Below are 17,438 nucleotides of genomic sequence, written 5' to 3' on the forward strand. Positions count from 1 at the left end.
AGCTGATTGGATACCATGTACAGCTGCACCAGATTCTGAGTGCACCAGTTTTAGTAAATCTCCCCCATTGTTTTACATGATTAATTACCCGTAAGTTTTTTCAGCAAGTGTTTTCCCATATTTTTTTTTATTCTCTAGGAGTGCTTCAGCTCTTCTCCTGTTTATAGCAATGTAAGGCCTCTGAGATCTTTGTCAACTAATAAAAAATATAATTGATAAAGTCACATATTTACTAAGCATTTGACAAGATTTTATATAGAACATGCAATGGTGATTTGTTTCCCCAAATTTGAACATGCATAAACTTAGACACCAAAGCAACAGTCTTTAAGTCAATTGATGTAACTTTACAGCCTAAAGAATATTCACAAGCATTCAGAAAAAAGGCATAGTAGAGCAGCTTTTGTGTAATGAAATTTCGTGCTGTGGATCCTACATAAATATTTATAGTTTTAGTTAGCTCATTACATGTCATGCAGTCCACATAGATTTTCATTAGCTCAGGGTCCAGAGTGGGACATCATTATTTCACATTAACAAAATAATCTTATTTACATTGGTCTGTGTAGGGAAAATATAATCATTTAAAATCCTATTAGTAAATTCACTTCGCTGGACCTTTCATATGGGTTCACATTTGCATTCAAAAATATGTGCACCAAGGACAACGAATACTTACAAACGTATAGATAATTGAAGATAATTAGTACAAACCATTAATACAATATAACTCCACCAATAAAGCATTGTATTATCATATGAAGTTTAAATTGTCTTTAAATGTTTATAGTATGTGAATAATAACCCTTAAAGAAAGGCAACAAGCCTGGCAGAGATCTATCACATTGGATAAATGTTAAAAAGGGAGAAAGAGAAAAAAAACTGAAACAAGTGATTATACAATTTAAAAAACCTTTGGAGATTAATTTGTGCCTAAAATGCTAAAGTATAGTTTAAACTTACAGAAGAAGTAATAATAATATAATACAGAGTAAGAATTCCAAGACGTTATGTTCCACTGGCAAGTGTAAATATAGCATACCTTCCATAGTAGCACAGCCAATAGCAAAAATATAAGGATTCCAAACAGTAAGCTAATAGCAATGATCCAGCCGACCACGTAACCACGTGGCTCGAGATTATGTAAGGCCTCAAAAATCACCTGGAAAGAAATTGCATTATGTTATACAAATTGATTAAGTTACAGCTTATCTGTGATCAAAATGAAAAAAAAAATGTGTTCAGTTCTACATTGTATTTCAATTATTTGATGCCTACAACTATCAATTTGAATAATCATGATGTTTGTAAATTCCCTTTGTGAAGATCTCCACACATTTACTTTCTTGAATTCTGTGACACATATTCACTGTGCCCTGTGAGTGGACACTGCTGTGTCATACATATGACAGAGCTTGCTTTCTGAATTACAGAAGTGCTGATGGGAGGGGTTTCAGAAGGCGGAGTCAGTGCAAGAATCACTGCTTGCAGACAGCAAGGTACCGTGGGATATATAGTTCGGAGAAATTGAAAGTAAATAGCAGAGGAAAAGCTACAAAGACTGTCAGCGTTCACAACAAGAAAGAGATTTTTTAAGTAAGATTATATTGGATTGCCAAAAAGAACTATTGTTTGTATTGCTATTATAATGCTGCTGTTCCAAAAGAAAAGCTGTGACTATAGAGCTCATTTAACAATAATTATTAACTTCAAGGTAGGTGTTAACAATATCATTTGAATATATGTACTGGGGTAAAAAAAATCCAGCTGAAAAGAAATGTTTAACTCATTCTTCAAGGACAAAATAAAAAGATATAGATACTACAGGTGGTAAAGGGATAAAGAGGTGGGGCTCTAGTTGAGGGATAATACAAAAAGACTAAATGGAAGGAATACCGTGAATTGCATTCCAAGGGATAAAAGGTTTCAGAGTTTTTATAGTTCTAGAGCTGGAAATGTACTATACATACTGTATGCCAGCATATGTAGTGTCTTTTATAGTTCAAACAGGATACTGAATTTTATTTTTCAATGTGTTCAAAAACTTTCATCCATATAATCCCAGCTTTGGGGAAATAATGTATAGTTAACTGACATTCCATGAATATTATTGGAGTGCATGGAAATTCTGTGTTTGTAGAAATATGTGAATATTATAAAAAATAACTTATATTTTCTATATTTTAAATAACATATTCCACTATCATTAGTATATTTTCTTACAATTTCTTACGTTGCACACGACATCTGCTTCATACTACTATACCTCACAGGCAATAGAAAAGTGATACAAAACAAATTATATAACTTTATTCCATATTTGTCCCCCTGATTTTAGACCCTGACATTTGGTTGGTTTACTAAAGGCAAATAGACTGTGCACTTTTGCAAGTGCAGTTGCTCCAGAGCTTACTAAATGAGGTGAAGCGTCACTTTTCAAAGAATACCCAATCACATGCAAGAAAAAAAAAAACATTTATGCACCTACCTATTCTATTTTTCTAACTACATTTCACATTACAGATATAGCATTTATAAAAGTCCCTTCAACCATACATTTTCTAAAAACTACCATTACAGCTGCATAAATCTTTATCAAAGTGTTTTTTTTTTAAACAAAACCCCAATAATTGTCTTGGTGCACACCAATAATACATGATCCAAAAAGTGAATGTTAAAATTAAAACTGCGCTGAGGTTAATCAAAAACAAAAGTATATAAATCTAATAATGTGTTTTTTGTGAAAAAGCAAAAATTGTAGGTACACAAAACTCCAAATAGGCAACTTACATACCCTTACAACTTTATATATTTAGAATTATAGTAAAATGTTGACCCTAAAATTATTCCTTTAATTGGTACTGTGTGTGTGGATATCTGTGTGTAGTGTAATAGGGGTATGTGCGCCATAACTGTTTTTACATTTTTTGTATTCAGCAAATTTGTCTTTACTTTTATTTTATTTATTTAAAATTATTACTGCTAACCCCCTTTACATCAGAGTCCCTTCCTATCCCCCTTCAGTTCAGAGTATCCCCTTCACATTCGAGTACCCCCCTTTTACATCAGAGTCCTCCATTTACATACATAGTTACATAGTTGGTGAGGTTGAAAAAAGACACAAGTCCATCAAGTCCAACCTATGTGTGTAAATTTTATGTCAGTATTACATTGTATATTCCTGTATGTTGTGGTCGTTCAGGTACTTATCTAATAATTTCTTGAAACTATCGATGCTCCCTGCTGAAACCACCACCTGTGGAAGGGAATTCAACATCCTTGCTGCTCTTACAGTAAAGAGCCCTCTACGCAGTTTAGGTTAAACCTCTTCTCTTCTAATTTTAATGAGTAGCCACATGTCTTGTCCGCGGAAAAGTTTTATCCCTATTGTGGGGTCACCAGTATGGTGTTTGTAAATTGAAATCATTTCCCCTCTCAAGCGTCTCTTCTTCAGAGAGAATAAGTTCAGTGCTCATAACCTTTCTTCATAACTAATATCCTCCAGTCCCTTTATTCCTTTTGTCGCCCTTCGCTGTACTCGCTCCATTTCCAGCACATCCTTCCTGAGGACTAGTGCTCAGAACTGGACAGCATACTCCAGGTGAGGCCGGACCAGAGTCTTGTAGAGTGGGAGAATTATCGCTTTATCTCTTGAGTTAATCGCTTTTTTAATGCATGCCAATTTTCTGTTTGGTTTGTTTGCAGCAGCTTGGCATTGCATGTCATTGCTGAGCCTATCATCTACTAGGACCCCCAGGTCATTTTCCATCCTTGATTCCCCCAGTGCTTCTCCCCCCAGTGAGTAGATTGCATTCATAGTTTTGCCACCCAAATGCATTATTTTTCATTTTTCCACATTAAATCTTATTTGCCATGTAGTTGCCCTTCCCCATTCATTTTTTCAGATCTACTTGCAAGGTTTCCACATCCTGCGGAGAAGTTATTGCTCTGCTTAGCTTAGTATTGTCCGCAAATACAGAGATTGAGCTGTTCACCCCCTCCTCCTGGTCGTTTATGTATAAATTAAATAGGATTGGTCCCAGGACAGAACCCTGGGGGACCCCACTTTCCACCCCTGACCATTCTGAGTGCTCCCCATTTATCACTACCCTCTGAACTCACCCTTGTAGCCAGTTTTCAATCCATGTACTCAACCTATGGTCCATGCCAACGGACCTTACTTTGTACAGTAAATGTTTATGGGGAACTGTGTCAAATGCTTTTGCAAAATCCAGATACACCATGTCTATGGGCCTTCCTTTAGCTAGATGGCATCTCACCTCCTCATACAAGGTTATTAGATTGGTTTGGCAAGAACGATTCTTCATGAATGCATGCTGATTACTGCTAATAATACAGTTTTCATTACTAAAATCTTGTATATAGTCCCTTATCATCCCCTCCAAAAGCTTGCATACTATTGATGTCAGGCTAACTGGTCTGTAATTCCCAGGGATGTATTTTGGCTTTTTTAAATATTGGTGTTACATTGGCTTTTCTCCAATCAGCTGGTACCATTCCAGTCAGTAGACTGTCAGTAACAATTAGGAACAATGGTCTGGCAATTACTTGACTGAGTTCCCTAAGGACCCTCAGGTGCAAGCCATCTGGTCCCAGTGACTTATTGATGTTAAGTTTTTCAAGTCTTTTTCTAATTCTGTCCTCTGTTAGCCATGAGGGTGCTTCCTGTGATGTGTCATGAGGATAAACACTGCAGTTTTGGTTACTGAAGCCCCATGATTCCCTCTTGAAGACTGAGGAGAAGAATAAATTCAATACCTTTGCCATCTCACCATCCTTTGTAACCAACTTCCCTTCCTCATTCTTTATGGGGCCAATATGGTCTGTCCTCCCTCTTTTACTGTTTAGATACCTAAAGAATTTCTTGGGTTTTTTTTGCTCTCCTCCGTTATGTGTCTTTCGTGTTCTATCTTAGCCGCTCTAATTGCACCCTTACATTTCTTGTTGCATTCGTTGTAAAGTATGAATGCTGATGATGATCCCTCAGCCTTGTATTTTTTGAAGGCCTTCTCCTTTGCTTTTATATGCATTTTTACATTGGAGTTAAGCCATCCAGGACTTCTGTTCACTCTTTTAAATTTATTTTCCAGTAGGATGCACTGGCTAATGCCCCTATTTAATATGCTCTTAAAACAAACCCATCTCTCCTCCGTGTTCTTTGTTCCTAAGATTTTATCCCCATTTATATCTTCTAGCAAGGTTCGTAGTTTATTATTTCTTATTGTGTTTCTTATTTGTGTGATTTATACTGAAGCTAATTGACCTGTGATCGCCGTTTCCTAAATTGCCCCTTATTTCCACATCCGTGATCAGGTCTGTATTTTTGGTAATCAGTAGGTCTAGTAACGCTTTGTTTCTAGTTGGTGTGTCTACCATTTGACCCATGAAATTGTCCTGCAAGACGTTTAGTCTTTGCCGCTAACCCAATGCGATATAGGGAATACCCTTGAATGGTTGCCAGCCAATCATGAGAGCTGTTGAACCAAGTCTCTGAAATTCCCACAAAATCTAAATCCTCCTTGTACAACAAAATCTCTAGTTCTCCCATCTTGTCCACCAGGCTCCTGACATTGGTGAACATGCCACGTAGTTTAGACTGGTCGCATACTGTCTTCTCATTAGGTGTTCCGAGGTTGCAAATAGGGCTTGTTACTATACTTACCTCGGGTTTATGTGCTTTAGTTAACCTACCACTAATGCCCCCAATACTACCCTCTGAAATATGTTCTGCACTGACTATCTCTACCTCTAGAGCCCCCCCCCCCCGTTGCCTAGTTTAAAAGCCCCTCTAACTTTTCGACCATCTTCACTCCCAGAAGATCTGCACCCTCCACATTTAGGTGCAGTCCGTCCCTTCTATACAACTGGTGACCAACTCAGAAGTCGGCCCAGTTCTCCAGGAACCCAAACCTCTCCTTACTACACCAGCTCCTCAGCCACTTGTTTACTTCCCTAATCTCCCTCTGCCTTTCTGGTGTGGCTCAAGGTACCTGTATTTCTGAGAATACTACTTTGGAGGTCCTTTTCCTCAATTTAGCTCCTAAGTCCCTAAAATCATTCTTTAGGACACTCCATCTGCCTTTGACTTTGTCATTGGTGCCAACGTGCACCATGACAGCTGGGTCTTCCCCAGCCCCTCCCAGTAATCTGTCCACCAGATCAGTGATGTGCATATCAATAGTCTCCCCTTCACATCACAGACCCCCCACACACACACATCACAGACCCTGTTTCTATCACAGATCTCCCTTCACATTACAGCCCTCCCTTCACCCCACAGCCCCCTTCACATCACAGCTGCCCCTTCACATCAGTCATCTAACTAAGTAATTTGATCTTAATTAATTGGCTCTCTAAACCAGTTTTTCTCAATTCCACTCCTCAAGGCGCCCCAACAGGTCATGTTTTCAGGCTTTCTATTATTTTGCCCAGGTGATTTGATTAGTTTCACTGCCTTAGTAATTACTACAGCCATTTAATCCTATAAACATGACCTGTTGGGGCGCCTTGAGGACAGGAGTTGAGAAACACTGCTCTAAACAAAAGTTTTTTTTCACCAAATGAATCACATTTATCCTGGTATATATAAATAGGCATAGAGCTCCATTTGCTTGTTGAAAATAGCAGATATGAAATGTTTAAAAATGCAATAGTTACCTGACTAGAAATGAAAAAAATGCCTTCCATTTAATGCTTCTTTCTTACAATAAACATCACAGATATAAAAGCTAATACTTTAATAATTGCTAAGAGCTATTTGCTAATTCAGAAAAACATTCAGAATTTGACTTTCTAAAAGATCCTTTAATATGTCATTGACTTTGTATCCTGCTTCATTTTAGACCGTATATCTAATCTTGATTTCTGTGAACATTTTTTATAGCGAAAACATATTACCCAGCAAAAAGAAGAAGACCATAAAGGCTAGGTGATGCAAATATTTTGGGGCAGTTTCAGGTATACGTTAACTTTTAAACTTTTGTTATCCACTTGCCGACCCACCACAGTACATAGTACCTGCATGTGCCACCCTGCCACAGTACGTCACTTACATGTCTGGACACAGCAGATTGCAGATCTTGGTACTCGGGGCCCGGTGATCACATGATCACAATGTCAACAAAGCTGTTATGAATTAATTAATTCATAACAGCTGTGTTTCCTATGCTGTGATTGGCCCAAAGCTATCACATTGTTCCTGTGCCATTCACAGCACCCTGTACCATGTGATTAGCTGTAGCCAACACAGATCACTAGTGATCTCAGTGGTCATGAATGGTTAACCCATTCATGACAGTTGAAAACTTTGCTCTTAAAATGACCTTCATTGTAACAGCAAACAAAGTGTACAAAAAAAAGAAAAAATCACAAATCACCCCCTTCCAGAGTAGTACAAACTAAACTACTCTGATGAAAATATGTAAAAAATGAAAAACAGTTTACAAAAATTAAATAATTGTTTAAAATATTGTATAAACAATGATTACATTTTTTTTAACATACTGTTGCTAGTCATCATCGTAGTACTGCACGGGTGACAGTAAGTAAAAATGTGGGAAAAACTTTTGAAAAAAACTAATTTTATTCAATGTGTTAATTTAAAAAAAAAATGTGACAAAATATTACAACTTCAAAAAACTTGCCATGCCTCTTACTAAATACCTTAGACCAGGGATCCTCAAACTACGGCCCTCCAGCTGTTGCAGAACTACACATCCCATGAGGCATTGTAAAACTCTGACATTCACAGACATGACTAGGCATGATGGGAATTGTAGTTCCTGAACACCTGGAGGGCCGCAGTTTGAAGACCTCTGCCTTAGACTGTTTACTTTCCAAAAAGGGGTAGTTTGGAGGGAATTTTCCTAGCATTTTAGGGCCTCAAGTATTGAGACAGGCCGTCAGCACATCAGAATGAATCAATTTATAAATATATATACCATAGTTTGTAGATGCTTTCACACAAACTAATTAATATACACTTATTGAGATTTTTTTTTTACCAAAGACATGTATCAGAATAAATTTTGGCCTAAATTTATGAAACTTGATATAACTGGATATGTTTTATAACAGAAAGTAAAAAATATTGGGGGGGGGTTACAATTTGCAGCCTTTCTTTGTTTATATAGCAAAATAAAAATAAAAATTGTGGTGATCAAAAATACCACACAAAGTAAGCTCTATGTGTGTGAAAAACCTTATAAAATTGTAATTTGTGTATAGTATTGTATGGCTACACAACTGACAGTTAAAGAGTAACTTCACTTTTGTTGAGATTCCTACCTTTTGTTATTCTGAAATAGCCGTTTATTTGTCTGTGTCCATGTGTGTGAATCTGTATGGGAGTGGTTTTCTAATTATCAATAATCTGCTGCACCTGCAGGGCTCTAATGAGGAAAGCTGCAGGGTCTGCATCCCTTTGTACACGATTTCCCTTTGAGAGTATCTCACCAAAAATGCCATTTTTCTTGCAGGGGATGCTCAAAATCTGACTTGCATCTTAGTGTAGACTTCTGGGAAAATCAGTAAGCCAATCACACAAGCAGGAAATTACATTTCTGTGGGACGTACTGTATACCATCTGTGTACAGAACTCCACCAGGTAGCCATATTGCATTTTACAGAAAATGACAGTACTGCAGATTGAAAAGGAAAGGTAATTTTTAATAACATTCAATTATAATTTGACTTGTATCATAATTGTATAGGCTATACTATTTCTTTTTTATTTGCTAATTTTTTCCCCACAAAAGTAGAGTTACTCATTAACTACTTCCCGCCTGCCGTATAGTGAAATGATTGATGGGCGAGAGCACTCTTGTTCAGGGCATGACGATATCATGTCACGCCCTGATGATCAGCGCAGCCTCATTATTGCCCATCAGTGATGCCTGTCAGTGCCTATCAGTGATGCCTGTCAGTGCCTCCTCATCAGTGCTGCTTACCAGTACCCATCAGTGCCAACTATCATTGCCGCCTATCCATGCCACCTATGAGTGCACATAAGTGCTGCCCATCAGTGACACCTATCAGTGCCCATCAATGCTGCATATTAGTGCCTCCCCATCAGTGCCCATCAGTGCAGCCTCATCAGTTCCCATCAGTGCAGCCTATCAGTGGCCGTCAGTGCAGTCAATCAGTGGCCGTCAGTGCAGCCAATCAGTGGCCATCAGTGAAGCCAATCAGTGGCCATCAGTGAAGCCTATCAGTGGCCATCAGTGCAGCCTCATCAGCGCACATCAGTGAAGGTGAAAAATTACATATTTACAACATTTTATAACAGAAACAAAGATAAAACTTTTTTTTTCAAAATTTTCTGCATTTTTCATTTGTTTAGCAAAAAATAAAAAACCCAGTGGTGATTAAATACCACCAAAAGAAAGCTCTATGTGCCTTAAAAAAAAATTGTCTGGTTACAGTGTTGCATGACCACGCAATTGTCATTTAAAATGCGACAGCCCTGAAAGCTGAAAATTGGCCTGGGCAGAAAGAGGGTGAAAATGCCCTGTAGGCAAGTGGTTAAAGTAGTGCACTTCTCAATAGCAAAAATTGACCTGGTCATGAACTTTCCAGAGCTCAAGTAGTTAAAACTCAATCCCTTGGTGCATTTATTAAAACAATAAGCTGCAGGTTTTCTAAACTTTACAGATCTGAATTGTGAGTGAAAAGAAAACCCAATTCACTGCAAAGTAGCTGTTTTGTGTGCTCCTTCAGTCTACCTGTGCCAAAAACATGGAGCAGCACGCCAAACACAGCGTCAAGGGAAAACGTATAATAATGTTGACCTTTTCTTAAAAAAACATATTTTAGTTTCGCATTGCTGAGGGGGTGGTAAGCAGAAAGGAGCCATTACAAAAATGTACCTCCTAGATCCCTTGCCAAGTAAAAAGTCAATCCAGAGCCGCATTTGTTCTTGCGGTTGCAGTCGATAACCTGCATTAATACTGAGTGCTGCAAAAGGATTCGGCTGGTGATTACAAAATTAACTCTTTTTTATCTGTATAATGTATCACTACTAGAGAACATTTTTATGTTTTATATTATTTTTTCAATCTAGGCTGTAGACATGCTAACTTCGTGATTGGTTTTAAAAATTAATTTGTTACAAAGTGATGTATTTATAAAAAAAAAGAAAAAGAAAAAAAAGAAAACCTACATAGCTGTTTGTCCATCATAACTGCATGTAAATTAGTTCTTTGTTAATGGGGCAAAATTGAATGTTCTCAGGCTGTATTCTTTGCAGACTGAGAATGTGTGAATGAAGAAAATACAGCATTAAGGCCACTAAATGTTGTTGATTATCATAGGAAATTATTATGCTCCTTAGTTCTATTTGGAGACCATTACACAATATTTTCTGCATTCACACATTCAAACCGCTGTATATATTGCCTGACAATATTTTATTTTGCCCATTCATAAAGAACAAATTTACAGGCAATTTCAATGTACAAGCTACGTAATTTTTTAATAAGTACACAGCAATGTGTTATGTTAAGATGAGGATAACCTACTTACCTCTTCAGTTAAAAATTTGACTTTCTGTATGTTTATCACCAAGCTTAAGTATTTAATATGGCAGAGCTATGACCACTGTAATACTTGCCCTGGTACTGCTGGCAAAAAAAACTCTTTAGGCTGTGTTCACACCAGTACACATTGGATGCGATGTGTACCGCATCCAATTCGCATGTCAGGAGATTGTGACCGGCTCTCTATGGAACCGGTTCACACATCTTCGGAACGGCTCCGCTGCGAATTGCACAGGAGTCCTGTGCATCTTCTGGTCCGTTTCAGGTCCGAATTCAGCCAAAAATTCGGGCTAAAATCGGACCTGAAACAGTGAATGGAGATGCACCGGACCCCCTGCTGTGAGCCGCTCCGTTCCTCAGTGTAAACCCAGCCTAAAGGGTGTACTTGGAGTCATGTAATATAGATCAGTTATAACAGTGTGGCTGGGCAAGTTAAAAACAAAGTGCCTCCATTTGCTCTGCCTATTAAAGCATAGGGCAAAATGGTTATTATTAATAGGGTTAATTTTATTAGCCCATTAAAGTCAAGTATTTATATGTCCATGTTTAGAGATATAATAATAGTAAATTAGGTATTATTTGACAAATTGTAACAGCTAAATATCAAAGACAGATTTGCAATACCTGGACATTTGGATCCAATCTACCAGTGAAACAACAGAGCAAAAGCTAATATTTTATTCACTGGGCAAACAGTTCTGTACCAGGCATTTGTTGAACTAGTAAATTGGTACTTTTTAGGCCCGGTTCACAATGATGCAAGTTCATGACGAATGTGATGTGTCAAAAACACTTTAAATTCGCATGTCATCCCTAAAGTCATTGTTTTCAATGATGGTTGTTCACATACATGCATTGCGATTCCTCTACGAATGCGATGCGATTAAAAAAGGGTCTTGTGCGAGTTTACTGTGTTGCGTTGCGAATTTAGTCTCCATAGACATCAATGTAAATCGTTCTTGAATCGCATTGAGGGTTCACATATGTGCGAATTCCACCACACTACTCTCCACAAAAACCAAGTACACAGGAAGTTAATACCTTTTTTTTTTTTTTACATTGTGATTCCATTGGCTAGAATATCAATCGCAGCTATGTCCAACTCCTGAAATTCACGGTAAAATTGCGGTAAATTCGCGGTAAATTTGCTGTAAATTCACACCTCACAAAGGACAAAAAAAGTATCAGTGTGAACCGGGCCTTAATTCCTTACTGGGCCTCAGTAACTCAGTTCCCTTAATAAGTATGACAGGGGAATCCCTAATTCACAATTAAAATCTTCTTACAGAACATTAGCTTGATCCAGTGAGAATCCCAAGTCAGGCAAATCATTCATCAATAATTATATATGCTATACTCTATATCAGTCAGAAAAGAAAATGCAAAGCAAATACTAATGCCGCGTACACATGAGCGGACTTTATGGCAGATTTTGTCCTGCGGACTTTTCGACGGAGTTTATGACGGACTTTCCGAATGTATGGACTTGCCTACACACGATCAACCAAAGTCCGACAGATTCGTACGTGATGAAGTACGACCGGACTAAAACAAGAAAGTTCATAGCCAGTAGCCAATAGCTGCCCTAGCGTCGGTTTTTGTCCGTCGGACTAGCATACAGACGAGCGGACTTTTCGACCGGACTCGAGTCCGTCGAAAAGATTTGAAACATGTTTCATTTCTAGGTCCGTCAAACTTTTGGGGAAAAAATGTCAGCTGGAGCCCACACACGATCAAATTGTCCGAGGGACTCCGGTGCGCCGAACCAAGTATGCTGTAAAGTCCGGTCGTGTGTACGCGGCATTAGGAGCACTGTTATACTAATATTGCTTATTACTGTCAATTGACTGGAATCAAGGAAGTTTGTTCAGGGTAGAGGTTTTAGAGTACTAATTGTTTTCTACTAATGACCATACAAATAAGGAACCTTTGTGATTTTTCAGAATTAACATCCCAGTTGTCAAAATGCTGTAATAGTTCATAAGAACCACAGTCCTGATAGCAGGTTTTCACAAGGGCCCCAATCTCCCCCTAAACAGTCAAATGAAGGCAGTTATATTTTAGGAATTTTGTATATTGGACATATTTAACAAGATAACTTACTGTTGCATGTTGTGAGTTCCCATGTGGTACTTCTATTGTCTGTAACCTTGAATCAGCTCCTATTCTCACTGTGGCTCTTGTTACAAACTGGATTACTGATGAACTATCCTGTGGAACACATAATATAACATTTTCAAGGAGAGAAAAAAAAAGAACAGTCTGTAGTATCCCCTGGTACACTATGTCCTTAGATTGCTTTAAATATATGTAATCTCTGATTCTGCATAGTTAGATTTCTCAAAGTGGCGTGAATCCTCTGGTTTATTGCATTTATTAATGTATTTTGCTCTAGAGTAGTGGTCTTCAGGCCTTGACTGTGAGACATGTAATCCAAGCTGTTCATAACTGCATTTTTCTATTTTTGTTTGGTTTATTGACCCTTTCTTAAGTTGGAGTGTTCCTATTTCAAATTTAGTGTTGCAGCAGGGCTATAGTCAGCCTGAGCTCTGATTGTTTTTGTTTCTGTATTTGCTAGGTTTAGCCTATATCCAGACCATTGCTTGCTTCTGCCTGTTGCCGGAGAGTAAGAAGAAATAATATTACTAAGTTATGAATAATCAAAGGTATAATACCATTGGTGCATGCTCGAGGAGGACTGAAACAGTCAGTCTTTGGTTCACACTAGTGCGAATTGTATGCGGGGAATTCGCATGACAGGAGATTGTGACCGGCTCTCTATGGAGCCGGTTCACATATCTCTGGGGCGGCTGTGGAGCCGATTGCACAGGGGTCCTGTGCATCTTTGGCTCTGTTTCAAAAAGATTTGTCCCTGACACGGAGAACAGGGACTCACCGGACCCCTGCTGTGAGCCAAATGCGGCTTAGATGTTAACCCAGCCTTAGGGTGACCTCCTTAGTCTGTCTTCCTGGTATTGTCACTATAGGAGCTTGTGCTTGAGGTGTTTTGTCTCCCATGCTTGTTACCTGGGGTGAGTGCTGCTTAGAAAAAGGCGTAAGCCTGGGCCTGAGGAAACAGAAGTTGGCCTGTGTCCTGGATTTTTGTTGTCCTGTTGGATAGTATATCTGAGGAAGCTGAGCAAGAAGATTACTTGGGTGCAGCACTGAGCCTTGGTAGTATTGCAGAGGAGAGAGGGTGATCTTGCAGCCCAGCTTTGATGATGAAAACCTGAACTGTCAGTCAGATCCAGCCAGAGCAGTGAACTGTGTGAAGTATCCCTGCTCCTTTGCATTTTAACTTTAGAGTATTACACAATGTGAGTGAGATTTTAATAAACATTTAGGGCTTAGGATATACTGACAAAAAATGTTGGCTCACTATAGCTCTAGGAGGAGTGAGTATGGGCTATAATCAGTAGGAGAACAACTGTGTGTCTCTGAGAGTCTCTGATGGATAGTCTTTGGGATGAACTGCGGGCTGTAGATTGCTGCAAGCTCAGGAAAGAGCTAGAAGAAATCTCTGCAGATACAAAAGTCAAGTGAGAGAGCAGTGCCATCTGAGTGCAGTAATTCAAGTAGTTTAATTGCAGTAAAGAATATACACACTCACAGAGTAAAATAGAGAAGGTCAGCGAAGGTCAGGTCAGGTCTGAGGAAGGAGCACGCATGCTCCGAACGCGCGCACCACCTGGCTCCACCTGACATCCGGTAGTGACATTGGTGGCTTCCTTTTGAGTGTACCCATGGACTAGGAAGTGGTGGGAGCCACCAGCACAGCCGTGACCAGAGTGACACCCCCACACGCTGCAGCATGTCCTTGCATCAGAGCGGATGAACCCTGTATTGCATAGGTCTCAAACTGGTGGGCCTGCAGCTGTTGCAGAACTACAAGTTCCATCATGCCTCTGCCTGTGGGATTTATGCTTGTAACTGTCAGCCTTGCAATGCCTCATGGGAATTGTAGTTCTGCAACAGCTGGAGGGCCACCATTTTGAGACCCCTGCTGTATTGTGTCCACACAACGCTGACCTTCTCTATGAGTGTGTATATTCTTTACTGCCAATAAACTAATGGAATTATTGCACTCAGGTGGCGCTGCTCTCTCTCCTTGGCTTCTATAAGATATACTGAGTGCTAAGTTCTTTTTCTTTTCCTGAGTTACAATTCTGAATATTTCCTCGTGCTGGCTGTTTTGGAAGGGGGAAGTTGGAATCCACCATTATAGCCCATTGTGGCTGTTTAAAGGGATCCTGCCTTTTGGACCTTTTATAATCTTAAGGTCCACCTAACAAGGTGAGAGTCTGTCCATTAGAGTTTATGGTGGTGAACAATACACACACTTGGTTCACCTGTGTTTTTTTTCTCAGGTCTCCTTTGGATGATTTCAATAATTGTCACTATAATAATTCATTACGACAAGCACTGTTCTTTTTAGTTGGAGTTGTGTATCAATTTTCGTTAGCACATTTGTTATAACTGTTTACTACTGGTCTCACTGTTTTGGCACATTTATTAATATTTTTTAGTGTGCACAGTTTTTTTTTTTTGTCATCTTAGCAAAGTTTATTAGGACTTTGTAGACTGCAGCTTTATAGTTTATAGTTTAAAATTGGGGTGAGCGCAAGATTTTTGGTTGTATTTATCTGTACAAAAAAGCTTTGTTAGCCTAGCTGGAAAAACATTTTCTAAAAAGAATTCTTGCCCCAAATTCGATTCATGCAACCAGTATAAACCCCACCTAAGTTACATAGTGGTCAATGCATGGAATATGTAGTGTCTTCTTTATCTATTATCATTACTATAACTTCACAGTATAAATCATTGCAATAGAAAACATGCAGTGCTTTTCCCTAACAGAGAAGCAAAGTAGTATTAGCATCAGGACTACTAAACACTGCTCCGATTCTGGTACTGGTACTAAGAGTGGAGCTGAGATGAAGAAATAGGAGGTAGGGTTTACATGGGGCATTTTTTTTATTAGTTCAGGCCAAAGCTCATCTCCATCTTTATCAAGCTGTTTTAATAGGGATGAGGGTGGGTCTTATGCTGATTATTGCAGACTAGTCTTACCTTTTTCAATATTTCTGTATTTAGCAGCATCAGAATATCAATGTTTCGAGTCTCTTCTTTAGCTAATGGCATTAGTTTACATTCTACATTTAAGCATGGATATGCAGATTTCTGACAATCCTAAAAGACAAAATGCAGTATAATGATTAATATGAATAACAATTTTCTTCTAAGGGCAAACTGGGCATGGAAAATAATAAAGCAAGAGCTGTTACTATTTTATACCAAACAGAAATTCAATATATTTTCAGATTTTCAGTCATTATAATGATATTATTAATTCCTTGTGTGACTATGCAAGTGTACTTCCGGCTAAGAGAGTGAAGAACTCAAACTGTGGGGTTGATTTAGTACAGATGCAGAGTGCAAAATCTGGAAATTAGAAACCAATGGCGACACTATGGACCTCATTTATAAAGTGTGAAGGAAGGTGAAGCGCAGTGAAGTATATTGAAGTAAACACAAACATCCACTGATGTGTAGATTGATTTTAAAATGAATAAAGCTAACTGGATGTTTTAAGTAAACTGCTTCTTAGCATTTCAACTCATTTCACTTCTAAATTGTAGGCTCTAACGAGCTGGGCCCTCTGATCCCTCCTGTATTGATTTGTATTGTAACTGTACTGTCTGCCCCCATGTTGTAAAGCGCTGTGCAAACTGTTGGCGCTATATAAATAGTGTATAATAATAATAATTTCACAGTTTATCAAATAGAGCAGTTGTAATAATTGTGGGAACAAGCAAATTTTTTGTCTTTGTATAGTTTTACATCATTTTAAATAATAAAAAAGAATGTCATGTTCTTTTACTGTAAATGTTTGAACCTTCTCCTGTGTGCCTTAAGGATGTGTTTAGAAAAACAATGACTTGCAGAAATCCTAGTTATATCTTTCTTGTGCAAACAGTAATATAAACTCACACTAAAGAAGTTTACAGTATACAGTTGTGCTCATAAGTTTACATACCCTGGCAGAATTTATGATTTCTTGGGCATTTTTCTGAGAATATGAATAACAACACAAAAACTTTTCTTTCACTCATGGTTAGTGTTTGGCTGAAGCCATTTATTATCAATCAACTGTGTTTACTCTTTTTAAATCATATTGATAACAGAAAGTACCCAAATGACCCTGATCAAAAGTTTATATACCCTGGTGATTTTGGCCTGATAACATGCACACACGTTGACACAAATGGGTTTGAATGGCTATTAAAGGTAACCATCCTCACCTGTGATCTATTTGCTTGTAATTAGTGTGTGTGTGTGTATAAAAGGTCAATGAGTTTTCTGGACTCCTGACAGACCCTTGCATCTTTCATCCAGTGTTGCACGGGCGTTTCTGGATTCGGAGCCATAGGGAAAGCAAAAGACTTGTCAAAGGATCTGTGGGAAAAGGTAGTTGAACTGTAAACCAAACCGCGGTCAGGTAGACCAACTAAAATTTCAGCCACAACTGCCAGGAAAATTGTCCGGGATGCAAAGAAAAACCCACAAATAACTTCAGGTGAAATACAGGACTCTCTGAAAACATGGGGTGTGGTTGTTTCACGATGCACAATAATGAGGCACTTTAAGAAAGATGGGCTACATGGCCGAGTCGCCAGAAGAAAGACATTACTATGAAAATGCCACAAAGTATCCTGCTTACAATACGCCAAACAGCACAGAGACAAGCCTCAAACCTTCTGGCACAAAGTCATTTGGAGTGATGAGACCAAAATTGAGCTTTCTGGCCACAACCATAAATGCTACATTTGGAAAGGAGTCAACGAGGCCTATGATGAAAGGTACACCATTCCTGCACTTTGC

The 17,438-nt window shown here is 38.6% G+C and overlaps 1 protein-coding gene across 1 annotated transcript in view; it reads right to left on the bottom strand.

Moving 5' to 3' along the window:
- The window catches only part of ITGA9 (integrin subunit alpha 9), a 626,511-nt gene that overhangs the window by 13,428 nt on the left and 595,645 nt on the right, over positions 1–17,438 (bottom strand). Inside the window, exons 25-27 of the mRNA XM_073630570.1 lie at positions 15,627–15,746; positions 12,660–12,767; positions 1,043–1,162 (exon numbers count right to left, since the gene is read on the bottom strand). Coding sequence (XP_073486671.1) covers positions 1,043–1,162; positions 12,660–12,767; positions 15,627–15,746 — 348 coding nt within the window. The remainder of the gene's footprint in view (positions 1–1,042; positions 1,163–12,659; positions 12,768–15,626; positions 15,747–17,438) is intronic.

Source organism: Aquarana catesbeiana, linkage group LG05 (assembly GCF_042186555.1).
Source record: "Aquarana catesbeiana isolate 2022-GZ linkage group LG05, ASM4218655v1, whole genome shotgun sequence".
In the NCBI taxonomy this organism is placed as follows: domain Eukaryota; kingdom Metazoa; phylum Chordata; class Amphibia; order Anura; family Ranidae; genus Aquarana; species Aquarana catesbeiana.